Here is a 12966-nt window from a genome sequence, read left to right on the forward strand (position 1 = left end):
GTCCCACACGGACGGCATGGTGATTACCGGAGGGCCGCGTGGGTGCCGGCGGTATCCGTGGCCCGAGGAGGCGGGTTCGGAGGTGGACGGGTGGGCTCTGCCCTGGACCCTCGTGTAGGAAACACAGCCACCCGGGGGCCTGCTCTGCTGTGGGCCGTGGGGCCAGGCCGGCGGCCGGGATGCTATGTTGTCTTTGTATGAAGACGAGAAACCTCCCGGAGGCTCTGCTCTGACACCAGCCTCCGTCACCAGTGATAATTGTCCATAGGAAGACGGCGTCAGCCCCTCCCACTCACACATTTTTGGGAGCTCGAGGGAGTTAATGTTAACTGGGCTCATCTGTCCAGGGCCACGTTTCCTTGGCGTGAGTCACGCACCTGGGTTGGCTGTCCTCACTCAAGCCTGCCTGGGAGCCGTGGAGAGCTTTTCAGGCTTATCTTTTTATTTACTTTATTTCATTATTTATTTAAATTAATAAGCAAATCATTCTTAAGTTTATTTATTTATTTTTAATGGAGCTGCTGGGGGTTGAACCCAGGGCCTCGTGCGTGCTAAGCACGTGTTCTGCCACTGAGCTGCTCCCCTCCGTGTGTTGCTGTTGTTTTGTTGAAGGCTGGCTGACTCACAGTGTTGTGTGAGGTTTCACAGCTTGGTCATGCAGTTAGACAGACGTTCTTTCTCATTATAGATTGTTACAAGGTGTTGAATTTAGTTCCCTGTGCTCTACAGGAGAACCTCGTTATTTGTCTTTTAAATTTCCTTTTTTTGGGTCAACTCCCGCAATTCCTCCATCCATTCCTGCACGTGTCACCTCTTTTATACTCTTGTAAATAAATGGACTCATTTTTGTGTGGAAAGATGACTAGTTTTTCCTTTTCCGTGATTATTAAAAAAGCATTCTGAAATGTTGTTGCCAACTCAGGAAGCTTTTTGACTTCATGCGTCTACTTGCTTGAAGCATTCGTTTAACTTTAGTCGATAAACAGCGGTTTCCAAAGTGGGCAAACATGGGTCCCACGCTGGAAACTAGGACTTGGAGAGGGCTGGGCTGGTGATTCCGTCCACTGTCTGAGGGCCCAGCATGTGCTCAGGTCAGTGGGTTCCATAGGGCCACCCTGCGATTTTGAGGGATTTCCATCCCTGTTAATTATTTTCCTGGACTAATTTCTGGTTACATTCAAAGCTGAACAGTTCTGTAGCACATGGAAAAAATGTTTTAATATTGAACCAATAAATGATCACGTTAATCATGAGGTGTGAAGACACCTTCAGTCCAAGGACGTGTTTAAAGCTTCCCAGCGCGGTGAGTCGTGTTTAATAAAAATGCTCTCTCCCCCAGGGTCCCCCAGGCCCTCCCGGCCCTCCAGGTGAAAAGGTAAAGGTTTACTTTTTTGTTTGTCTTTCTTTGGCGCAAATACAAGACTGCCATGAAATTGTTACAACTCATTCTGTATGTCTCTTTAAAAAGCTTTGGAAAATTTATGTTTATGTTTATGTCTCTATATTTAACACCTGTCCGTTCACCTGCCTGCCTATCCATCAGTTGCTGGACCTGTCTGTCTTACCTGTTAATCTGTCCGTCTGCCGATCTGTCTCCTTCCATCCATCCCTTAGCCATTATTTTGAAATCGTTGATCTTTTCCTTAGTTTTCTAAAGCCAGAGTTTAAAAACCTTCATTTATTTCTTAAAAATGGTTTTTAATAGGGTTCTTTTTCAATAATATCTAAAAGAAACTTTTAAAATAGACATCGAATACAACGTGATCACAACTCTCTTGAAAACATGATGGTCATTGTGGGACAGAGTTGCTGCCTTAAACACCCTATCTTACCACATTTTATGTCATGTTTGTGAGATGATTTTGGACAAAGTAGACAACTCTAGTAATGGAAGCTTATTCTTTAATCAACAGGGGCAAATGGGCTTGAGTTTCCAAGGGCCAAAAGGTGACAAGGTGAGTGCTCCTCGCACTGGAGAGTTTTCAGGCTTAACCCCCAGCTCCGAGCGCGCTGGGGCTCCTGTCCCTGAACCTACTCTGGACCCTTGACCCATGGTTACGCTTTTCTGCATGTTCTTGCATTTGCTGCTGCTTTTCTCAAAAACCCAGCTAGAATTCACTGGGATAATAGTGTGGGGTCCGACCAGCAGATGCAGTGAGGCTGTTAATTCCAGCTCTCTGTACGTAACGTCCAGTCAGAATGTTCCCAGGCAGTGACAAAGCTGAACCTAGATTATTATAAAAAGATCAGATTTAGGACTTGGCTGTTAGTAGCGTAACTATGTTAAACCCTGCAAAGACAGCCCATCCTGCCAGAGTTGGGAGGAGACAGCCTCAGAGGCAGGGATGCACAGACCTCATCCTGGGAGAAAGAGAGGCCGACGCTGGGTCCCTGCTCCCTGGTGGTCTCTCCGCCGCTGTCCCTGGAACCGCCCAATGAGATGGGTGCTACTCGCCAGGTGGAGAGTCTTGGGACTGCGGCGGCGCCGGCCGCAGAGCCCAGGGTCTGTATCTGTGTTCAAGCCGGTGTGGACGGTGGCCTGGTGCCGGGGAGGCCAGGGCAGACCTGACTCACCGGCGGCCTCCTCGTCCCGCTCCAGATCTCAGCCCAGGAGAGTGACTCTGCAGTTGCATCCACGCAGGTGGATTTTCTGAACCTCAGTCCCCGTGTGATAGCTGGGATCCCCGTACTTCCGGTCGTGCCGGCCACTGGGACTCTGAGGAAGAAATTTCTGACGCTCCTCTTGTTTCTGGCTTACCTGCAGTGACCTCCTCTCCTCCCAGGCTCCACAGGCAGCCTGGGTGCCCTTCCTCCGTGTCATGCAATGTGCCAGGCCGGCACGCGTGTGCCAGCGTGTGTATATGCGCCGCATGTCTCTTTGCACGGTCTGCACAGATGTGCGCACGGCCGTGTGTCCTGCAGGTGCTCAGGCGCTGTTGTCCTGGACGTAGCGGCTGCCCGGACCCCTGAATGCTCAGAGCCCCCTCCTGGCTTTGTGCACCTAGGGTACCATCTTCCTACAGATGATTTTCTGCTGAGGCACAGACAGGCTAGAACAGAGAATGGTCAGGTTTTAAAAACAGATGTTCTATTTTAGACTGTCCCCCTTGGCATTTTCTTCTCTGTGTAACTATGTTTATGCCTCATCAATTCCCAATTTTTGCATCAACAGGGTGAGCAAGGGGTCAGTGGGCCCCCCGGCGTGCCGGGGCAAGCTCAGATGAAAGAGAAGGGAGACTTCGCCACCAGAGGAGAGAAGGTATGAGCTGCTCTGCCCCATGATGCTGGCTTTCCAGTTTGGGGCGAATTCCAAGGGATAAAGAGAAACTGGGTCAAAATTCAGTTTCGCCAGTTACATTCACCCTGACCTGGAAATCAGGTTTGTAGGCGATCCCTGAAGTGTCAGCATCTTGACAGCAGAGGTAGCTGGAACTGGGCTGGAGCGAGACCGGTCTGAGGCTTGTCCTACGTGAGGGCTGCTTAACTGCGCCACGTCGAGGGTGGGTGGGCTGGGGCGGCAGGAGGGAGGCAGCGGGGTTTGGCCGAGGTTCCCGCTGCTGGAACCAGCTGTGTTCACTCCGCCCCGTCTTACGTCCGTAACCCCGTCAGTGGCAGGAAGTGAGTGCTGCAGACCAACCTGACTTTCTGGGTCAATACATCAGGAAAAGATTTTTTTTTTTCTTATTTGACACGTTCGGTGTAGCCTGTAAAAATGGATCTGGCCACTAGACAGAACTAACCTTTCTCTCTTTTAAAAATTATTTTAGGGTCAAAAAGGTGAACCTGGATTTCAGGTAAGAACTAGAGTCTTGCTGATGATAATTCTTTTGTGTGAAAGCCCTTAACATATGGGATTTAAGTTACAAGCTTATTTCATCTTCAAATGCAGCATTTACTTAATATTTCCCTTAACTATACGAATGAATCTAACTTTCTCCTCTTGTCTTCAAGGGCATGCCAGGGGTCGGAGAGAAAGGCGAACCCGGGAAACCAGGGCCCCGAGTAAGTCTTTCCCGAAGTCCACTCACTCGGATGGGGAAGTCATTTCTCGTGCGTTTCTAGGCTCACGGGCTCGTGTAAGCAGAGGGGCGGGGCTTGTGGGGTCTCTCCCCGCCGAAGGGCCTTCCTGAAGCCCTCGAGCCGGACTAAGACGGTCACCATCAGGGAGACCTCCCTCCCGGGATGAGGCCCTTGTTAAGCAGACCACCCCCGAGACAGTGCTCCCTGCCGGCCGCTCCCTGAGGGCCACCTGTCCCTCTGCTCAGAGCGCTGGGCACCCTTGGTCGCTGCCTCCCCAGCCTGCTGGGAGCACCACCCAGAGCCCAGGCGTTTCCCATGCCCCACGTCCTTCAGTGACAGAGACCGTCCCCCCCCCCCCAACTTCTGGTGGCTGGGCTGTTCCTGGTTCCTACCCTGAAATGACCCTCCATCTAAGTGAATCAGTGGTGTGTCAGCCACCCAGTACTCAGCTGCCGATAGGAAAGCTCCTGTGGTGCTGGCTCTGCTTCCGGGTGTGATCGGCATCTGAGAAGATCTGGAGCTCATCAGCCTCCACTTTTTAAAAACTGCAAAGTCCTCTTCTGTTCAGGGTTATGTAACATAGCCTCCGTGACTGATCACTGCGGCGTGGCCAGCTCGCCCAGGGGTTTCATATGACATAGAGACTTGTGTTGGATCAGAGCCCTGGTACTCCTAATGTTTGCACCTTTATTGTCCAGGGAAAGCCGGGAAAAGACGGTGAAAAGGGAGAAAAAGGGAGCCCAGTAAGTACTTCTCTGTGATTTTTTTCAAGGCAAGCTGTCGCCCTCCCTCGCTGACAGTTGTCACCTCCTGTTCTGTTTCAGGGATTTCCAGGCGATTCAGGCTACCCAGGACTCCCAGGCCGAGAGGGTTTAAAGGTAAACAGTGACCCTGTTTTGAGTTTTTGCCTTCATTTTGTAGTTCAGTCTGGAAGTTTTCCCTGGAATAAAGGACTGTGCACTCAAAGAGTAAAAATGATTTATGCTCCATGTGAGGGAAGATACAATTTAGTGGTTCTATTTGTGTGCTTAAATTTTTACAGATAAAAATATAAAATGTTCCACTCAGTCAAGTTTTTATGTTTTTTGGTGGTAGATTAATTTCCCCTGATTATGAAACAAAGAAAATGCAGAAAGAGAAAAGAAAGCTTTTGTAATTTTTTGTTCCCCACTCAGGAATGGTCAGTTAATAATTGTCCCACATGCACACATGTACATGAGCTTTTAAAAAAGATGCTTTTTCCCTTAATGACGTAAGGAGGGTGTATGTCAGCGTCTGTAAGTGCAGTTGTGCGCCAGCACGTGTGACATCCATGCCTTTTATTGCGTGGTATTCAGGTCATTTCCACAATTTTCTGATTTAGAAGTATCTTTGTCCACATATCTGCTCATTTTCCCATCATAAATTCCTAAAAAGTGTTATTTTGTGGTCAAGGTTTAGACTCTTTTTTTGAGGGGGAGGATTTGCCATATGCCATCAGATTGCCCCCCCTCCCCCCAAAAGCACTTCCATCAGCCTGGGACCCTTTCGCTTGGCAATTGCTTGTTATCAAACTTAAAAAAGTGTTTGCCAATCTGACAGGCAGAAAAAACTCCATGTTGATTTATTCTCCTCTTTTCATCACAAGACTGGGTAATACAAATCTGCACTAAATAAGGAGTGATTTTGGAATGGCTGGTAAAGTAGGGAGAGGACCTCGGGATCTGCTTATCAAAGCCCGTGACAAAGGGCAAGGTCGCTTCCTGAGGCTGTGAAGCCTTGCAGACTGTGAAAGACACAGATGTTTAGAATACGTGGGCTGAGAGGGTTTTCAAGTGCCATAGATACTTCTGAAGTCTCTCCTTGCGTTCACATGAGAAAACTCAAAACATCCTGTTCTGCTTTAATGCCTGAGTTTAAAACCTTAGCTTAGAGGAGAAAATGTGTGTCTGTGAAATGACGTGCGTGTCTTAGGACTTTTAAAAGTGTTATTACGATACTTGCATAAGAACATCAGACAGGAAAGGATTAATTTCTTTGAGTTTTTCAACTAATATGGGTTAAATGTAGCCTCAAAGTGATCAGAATTTATCCACCCAGTGTTTTCAAGTCATGCTGAATTTTAAGGAGAAAGAAGTTTCCTTTTCTTGTGACTTCCAGTGCAGATCTAGACAACCTTGCACCTAAAATCCTCAAGTAAAACGGTATCTTTAAGCGACGTATTTAGACACTGTAAGTTTTCACACCACTTTATTTATTTTTCACTTCATTGAGAAACCGCGTGCAGTCAGCAGACCGAGTATCGTGGGCTTTTCTGCAGTGTGAAAATTGGCGTCCCGTGTATGCTTTGTAGGAATCTGTCTCCATGTGTCACGTGGACCCAGCGTGCAGGGCAGTGTGTTGATTGTGGCTGTAATGGTGGCAGACTAATCACAGTGAGAGATTTTAAGGCGAGGACAATAATATTCATGTACTGTGGGCACAGTCTCTGTTTTTCTAGAAAAAAATTCAGCCCTGCTTTCTGCAAGGCAATCTTTAGAGTTAAAAAATACAAGTAAATTTATTTTTCTTTTGTAGGGAGACAAAGGTGAAGCAGGCCCCCCAGGCCCACCTGGAATTGTGAGTAACAGTGACGTTTGGTGTCTGTGAGAGCCTTTGAAAAAGAGGGAGAGAGGCGGGCTGACTGGTCCCCTGGGCCAGACGCAGCCCCTAGACTCCTAGAATCACGTCTTTATGTCAGGGGTGCACATAATGTGAACTGATCATTTATATTCTGTATCTTGTGGCATTTGGTCTTTACTTGTGAATAATTTCCATGTCTTTGATCACTAAAATGAAGAGAATTGCACATGGATGTGAATATTGGCAACCCATTTTGAAACTTAGAAAAAAGTGGTCCATTCAGGGAAACGCTGATCAGAGAAACGGATCGTCCCCGATTGGGCTCTCTGAGCAAAGCGGTTTTTATTTTTTGCAAAGAATGTGCTCCTATCCGTACGCATAGTTTTATGTGCTTCCAACCCAGTGTATGTAACATTTTTCCTTTTAAAAAATGAACTTTCTTCACGTTTTCAAGTTATCTTCAAACGATCAGTCTCAGGGTCGTGTCTGCGCCGTGCTGTAATTGTTTTAGCCATTTTGCCCAAGTCTTTATTTATTTATTTTTTTTTTACTGAGGTGTAGTTGCTTCACAATGTTCGTTTCAGGTGTAGCCCCAAGTCCTTTCTGAAACAATGAAAGTGTTACCTCCTCTCGTTTGCTGCTAGGATGTGGTGGGGGATGTTTGCACCTGCTGGGGTGTGTGTGTGTGTGTGTGTGTGTGTGTGTGTGTGTGTGTGTGTATGTGAATAACTCCCCAGGCCGCGTTTCCGGGAAGAGGGCTACTGGCTCAGGTATTGTGGAGCCTGCTGATGCTCTGACACGTCACCGGTGGATGATCCCACTCCCCGGGTTTGTGAGCCGGCAGCAGCCTTTGAATAACCAGGTTTCCTCACCTTAACCTCATCAGCAGACTGTAATGATGCCCATAATGTAACTGCTACAGAGGGATTATATTTTCAGGATAACCCGCAATACTTACCGTTGTCCTCATCCCTGACAGTTCAGTGATGCAGAATTGGGGTGCACTGGTCCACCCCCTTTTAATGAGGCCCCCAGTGCGTTCTTCCCGCCCCGTGTTCCTAAGACCTTAAGGAAGCCTCACTTTTGACCATTAAAAAAAAAGAAAAATTTGAGTGTCCCTTTTACATTTTGCCTGAGGAAACTTCTGGCGTTGTTCTGATAATGCTCCTTAAAGAAGAATATTCTTCTCGCTTGTGTGAGTGGGTAGAATTTTCAAACCTAAACCTCAGAATTAGTGTTTTTCTCACTTGATTTCATTGGTAAAGCTCCCACCAGGCCAGTTATTACAAAAGGGAGCAGAACTGCCTGGCAAAGTTCTCTGCAAGGAGGGAGTTACTGAAAATCCATTTAAACGTTTTCAAACCTCCCCCCTCCCCTCCCACGCTCTCCCCTCCCCCTCCCACCACCTCTTCTTTACTTTCCCGTGTCTTGAAATAATAAAAAAATGTGCTTGTTTCTTAGTGTGTGCCGCTCTGATATACAACCCAGCTGCTGCCAGGCCATGCAAAGATCTGATTTCTTCTGTCGTTCAGGTTATCGGCACAGGACCCTTGGGAGAGAAAGGAGAGCGAGGGTACCCAGGGGCTCCGGGGCTGAGAGGAGTGCCTGGTCCCAAAGGTGAGGTCCTTTCTTCTTTCTTCCCCTCCCGCTCCTCCTTCCTCCCAGTCTTTCCTCTCGTCCTTTCTTTTCTCCATCTTGGACCTGTACTTGGATAACACCTGCGCACCATGCAGGCCCATGTGGTGACTGAGTCCTGTTCAAGGCCGTCTTTTGCAGTCACGCTGTGTTTCCGGCAGCCCGTCCCCCTCCCCGCATCTCCGCAGCGTCAGGGCGCTGTGTCTCCCTTCCTTCAGCGCTCCCCGTCCGCGGGACCCCATCTCCCTGAGCACAGAAATTTACAGCCTGAACCACGAGTGCAGCAGCTCAGTCTGACCCTGTCTCCCTCCTTGTAGGTTTCCCAGGACTACAAGGCCAGCCAGGCCCTCCAGGTGAGCATCCCTCACTGATTTTGGAAGATTTGTACGACTTCTCAGTGATTTATTTTCTAAACACGTTTCTCCTGTGTGTTAGTTAGGTATTTCCTAGCAGTTTTGTTGCACATTTCCTAGTTCTGAAAGCGAGGTGTGTTCCTGGGACAGGGTTTATTTTGTAAGTTACAGGCTAACACAGTTACACACCTGTGTGTCACTCTATTGCACAGGGGCGACTTCTGTCTCTCATCGAGTTCCACCCTCTCTCCCTGGCTCTGATCTAACCCCCGCCTTTCGCGCTGCCCTCAGGGGTTCGGCCTGGTCTTTCCAAAGATTCTCACCCCCCACCCCCACCCCCACCCAGCACCCTTGCCGACTTGCTGGCTGCCTGGAATGCCTTTGGTTCTCAGCTTGAGACCAGACTCGAGGCTGCAACGTCTTCTAACTAATCTGATCAAACTCTAATCTTGCTTCTCCGTGGACTCCTGCGTCCCTGAGCGCATACTTAGTCTGTAGCTGTTCTGTGCTGGTTTTGCGTTCCCAGCGGACTGTGTGCTCCAGAGGCTGGGAGCTGCCCTCTCTGTGTGCACAAGTGCCTGCAGGAACGCGGGCGCGTGTCCCCCACCCCCAGAGCAGCGGTGATGAACGCCGGGCTGAACCGCTCCTGGGCCCTGAAATTGACAGCACAGCCGGATGATCCTTACCTGAATTTTTTGTTTCTTAAAGTTTATTTTTTGCCTTCCTGAGAGTTCCTAAGTTTTAAGTTCGCCCGGAGCCCCATCTTTTATTTTTGCTGGAACAGACAGCACCCCCAGCCCCAGCCCCACCGTCTGGGATTCACGGCAGCAGTGGCTCAAGGCTGGCCTCCCTGGCCCCGCTGTTACTGCTTTCTGCGAGAGCTTGGCACCTGCCCTAAAATCCCCCTTTTTTCCCCTTTTCAACCACTTTCTTCTCCTTGGTCATGAAGACTGCTGTGCCTTCCAGCTGTCCTGGTGGATGCGTCACTTCATGTCTCCCCTGAGCATTTACCATAACTACTTTCTAAGACGACTTATCTGCCCCCACAAGGATCTTAAGCCATCATTTCAAAAGCTTCCTTTGAAGTCGCTCTGGCCTTGTCTGCTCTCAGTGCAGCCCCCACCCCGCTGATTGCAGAGCCGGCCCTCAGGTTGTGCGTCCTCTGCCCGCCCCCCCCGCCCCCCGCTGTGAGTCATCCTTCCACCTCTGTCCCCCTCTCGCTAGGGCAGTCCACGCAGACAGCCTCCATCCTTCTGTCTTTAATGTGTCGCACTCGCGGGCTCAGCGACTTACAACTTTCTCACCTGGGACTCAAGTGAGCCTTTGGGTTTTGGGGATCTGGCCATCCTCCCCAGAGCTCCTTGCCCTCCTCCGCTCTGCCCTGCATCCTGGCCAGCGCTCCCCGCATCACTCCTCCACCACCCCTCTGTTTTCACACGCTCACTCCTCCCGGGCTGGATGCTGGGACCAGGTGCCACCTCTCTGCTCTCCAGAGGGAAAGCGTCTTTACCCGCAGCCTCCTGAGCCGTCCTGCCCGGGCACTAGGTCCCAGCCCTCCTCAGCTGTCACGGGGCCCTTCCAGCCCATCCCCTCAACGCTCACAGTGGCGGAACTCGACTTCCCTGCTCGGACCTGGCTGCTGCCTCCACCTCGGGCTCTTTCGCAGGGTCGCCTTCCTTGTCCTGGTCTCTCCGTCCCAGCTGGTTCTGCTCGGTTCCCACCCCCTCTCCCTCCTGCCCACTTCTTTGTTTAACCACTGTTTCAATGCCTTCACTCTCTAAGCAGAATAGCCATTTCTTCCTTACGCTGGGAACGCTATTTGCACTGAAGGGCAGTCACAGATGTTACTGTCGACATAACGCGTTCCTTCGCCTTGAAGTTAATTTGTAGGGAACGTTTGACCGTCAGCATTTAGGGGTAAGAAGCCGACACAGTTTTTCCCTTGTCTTGAGGGGCTCTGGTGTCCTGGTCATTTTACTGTGACCATGTGCTGTGCTTGCCTCCCTGAGGTTCTGTTCTGGTTTCAGGCTTCCCGATACCGGGCCAGCCTGGCGCCCCCGGCTTCCCCGGTGAAAGAGGACAGAAAGGTGACCAGGGTTTTCCAGGCGTGTCGTTGCCCGGACCAGGTGGAAGAGATGGGCTCCCGGGCCCCCCTGGCCCTCCCGGCCCCCCTGGGCAGCCAGGCCACACAAGTGAGTTCCGTCTGGGCCTGTTTCGCGTGGTGTCCCTGCCAGGACAGGTGCTGGGGCGGAGCTGCCGGGGTCTGGGGCGGGCGGCCGGAGTTCGAGTGCATGCACAAAGGACGGGGGTCCAGTGACTTGGGAATCACTCATCATACCCGACTCGGGTGTCTTTGCAAAGTTAGTCATGCTGCAGAAAGGAATAGCAAACATAAAAGAAAGAAGCTGGTTTGGAGGAAAAAGAGCAGTAACCAGCTTGAGTCTCCTGGCATCTAAAGCTCAAGGGCAGACCAGCTGAGCTGCAGGGTTCTTACTGTGAATGAAATGCATTCTGTTCATCTGAAGACACAGACTAGTGCTAGGACACACACACAGACACATAGACACACACACACACAGACACAGACACACAGACATACACACACACACACACACATGCACACAGAGGAGGGACCACATGGGTGCAGACGGCACATGCATATCATCAGTGACCTCAGATCTGAACCGCACTTTTCCTAGCTTTTTCTCCACGGCCCACCATCAAAGCTGGGCACACAACACGAAGTGCTTGATTCAGTGAAGGGGGCCCTGTGATCCCAAAGTAATCCCAACACAAAATACAAGAATATTTCAAAGGATTTCAGCTGATAGTTCCGTGGGCGTGAGTTCAGATTTCCCACAGCCTCAGGTCCAGTGTGTGCTCGGAGTGTCTGCGGCCCTGGTCCTCCGTGGGGCTGGGGGGAGGGGTCCCACGCTGCAGGTACCAGGTGATTTGTTTGCTGGCATGCAAGCTGTCCCCATGAAAGGAGCCCTCGTGGATGAGGCTGTGGACAGAGGCCATAGGTGGACTGGGTGGAACCTGGCATTCCGGATCTGAAGCTTCCCTGGGAGCCAGTCAGCAGGACTCCCCCGAGAGCTGTGACTTTCCAGGGGGCTTCCTGCCCTTCTGATGGGAAGCGTGGAGAAAAGATCAAATATTGGAGTCCTGAAGGCACCCAGTCCAAAGCCACTTCTTCTCTGTGTGTTCGAGACGAGGTTATGGGCGCCAGAAGGGCCTTTGGGGCCTTATTCATTCATCACTTGGTCACTAAGTCATTCAACAAACATCGGCATGCCTACAATACGTCAGGCGCTGTCCTAACACCTGTGACAAAACTCACAAAGTAATCCTATTGTCCTGGGATGTGCATTCGGAGACCAAAATGAAATAAATAAGTAGACTGTGGTAACAGGAGGTGACAAATACAGGAGGGAAGTAAACAGAGGAACACGGAGGCCTGGGTGCGGTGAGGACATGGGTTGTAGCTTTAAATAGAGTGATGGGCGAAGACACAGAGGGGGCGAGAGAGCCAACCTTGGGGAAATCTGGAACTTTTTTCTATATTCGTATTTTCCCAGTTCTGAAATAGGAGCGAATCTCACATAAAGACGTGAACATTCCACTGCTGTCGGTGAGCGGGATGTGTGAACTGAACACGCTGTAACACGCCGCCCCCTCCCATTGCCAGGTTGCCCTTTTTAAGTCAGTGCAAATTACGTGATTCACAATCGCAGCGTGTTAAGTAGGAATTTATAAATGCGATTTTTACTCAGATTCACGGTGCATGAATCTGCACGAATCTGAGCGCAGAGGCTGCATCTTAATGCTGATTGTCACCTTGGGACCTGTTAGCCGCTCACTAATGGAGCAGCACAGTGGCTCCGACCCCCCCAGGGCCCCCCGCCCCGTGCTCTGGCCCCGTGTGGCGCCCCTCCTTGACCTTCAGAACGCCTCGGAGACCATCGCTGTGTCCTTGCTTTAGACTCCACGCTGTTTCAGAGTGGTTTTGGTGAAGATGCAGTTTCTTTCTTCCCGGGGCTGCGTAGGGATTCTGGTGGCCAGGAGCTCAGCAGGAGGTGTGCTCTGGACAAACAGTAACTTTTTGTTCATCGCCGTTCCCGCACCTGCGTTTGCAGAATCAGGGAGTCCATCCAGCTCGGCTGGCGGGGGCTGGGCACGAGCTCACCGCCTTCAAGGACATGAGGGAAGCTCTTCATTTTCTTTTTTTTTTTTAACTTAAGTACAGTTACAATGTGTCAGTTTCTGGGGTGCAGCCCCGTGTTGGGGAGGTTTGGGCTCCCTTATAGGCCTTCGTGTTTGAGAACAGACCCACCACTGCCGATTGGGTCCCGTGTGA

At 50.4% G+C, this 12966-nt stretch overlaps 1 protein-coding gene across 1 annotated transcript in view; it reads left to right on the top strand.

Annotated features, from left to right (window-relative positions):
* The window catches only part of COL4A1 (collagen type IV alpha 1 chain), a 129022-nt gene that overhangs the window by 77048 nt on the left and 39008 nt on the right, over window positions 1-12966 (top strand). The window contains exons 11-21 of the mRNA XM_031466313.2: window positions 1340-1375; window positions 1914-1955; window positions 3173-3259; window positions 3768-3794; window positions 3952-4002; window positions 4719-4763; window positions 4845-4898; window positions 6577-6618; window positions 8154-8238; window positions 8574-8609; window positions 10637-10801. Coding sequence (XP_031322173.2) covers window positions 1340-1375; window positions 1914-1955; window positions 3173-3259; window positions 3768-3794; window positions 3952-4002; window positions 4719-4763; window positions 4845-4898; window positions 6577-6618; window positions 8154-8238; window positions 8574-8609; window positions 10637-10801 — 670 coding nt within the window. The remainder of the gene's footprint in view (window positions 1-1339; window positions 1376-1913; window positions 1956-3172; window positions 3260-3767; window positions 3795-3951; window positions 4003-4718; window positions 4764-4844; window positions 4899-6576; window positions 6619-8153; window positions 8239-8573; window positions 8610-10636; window positions 10802-12966) is intronic.

Source organism: Camelus dromedarius, chromosome 13 (assembly GCF_036321535.1).
Source record: "Camelus dromedarius isolate mCamDro1 chromosome 13, mCamDro1.pat, whole genome shotgun sequence".
Classification (NCBI taxonomy): Eukaryota; Metazoa; Chordata; class Mammalia; order Artiodactyla; family Camelidae; genus Camelus; species Camelus dromedarius.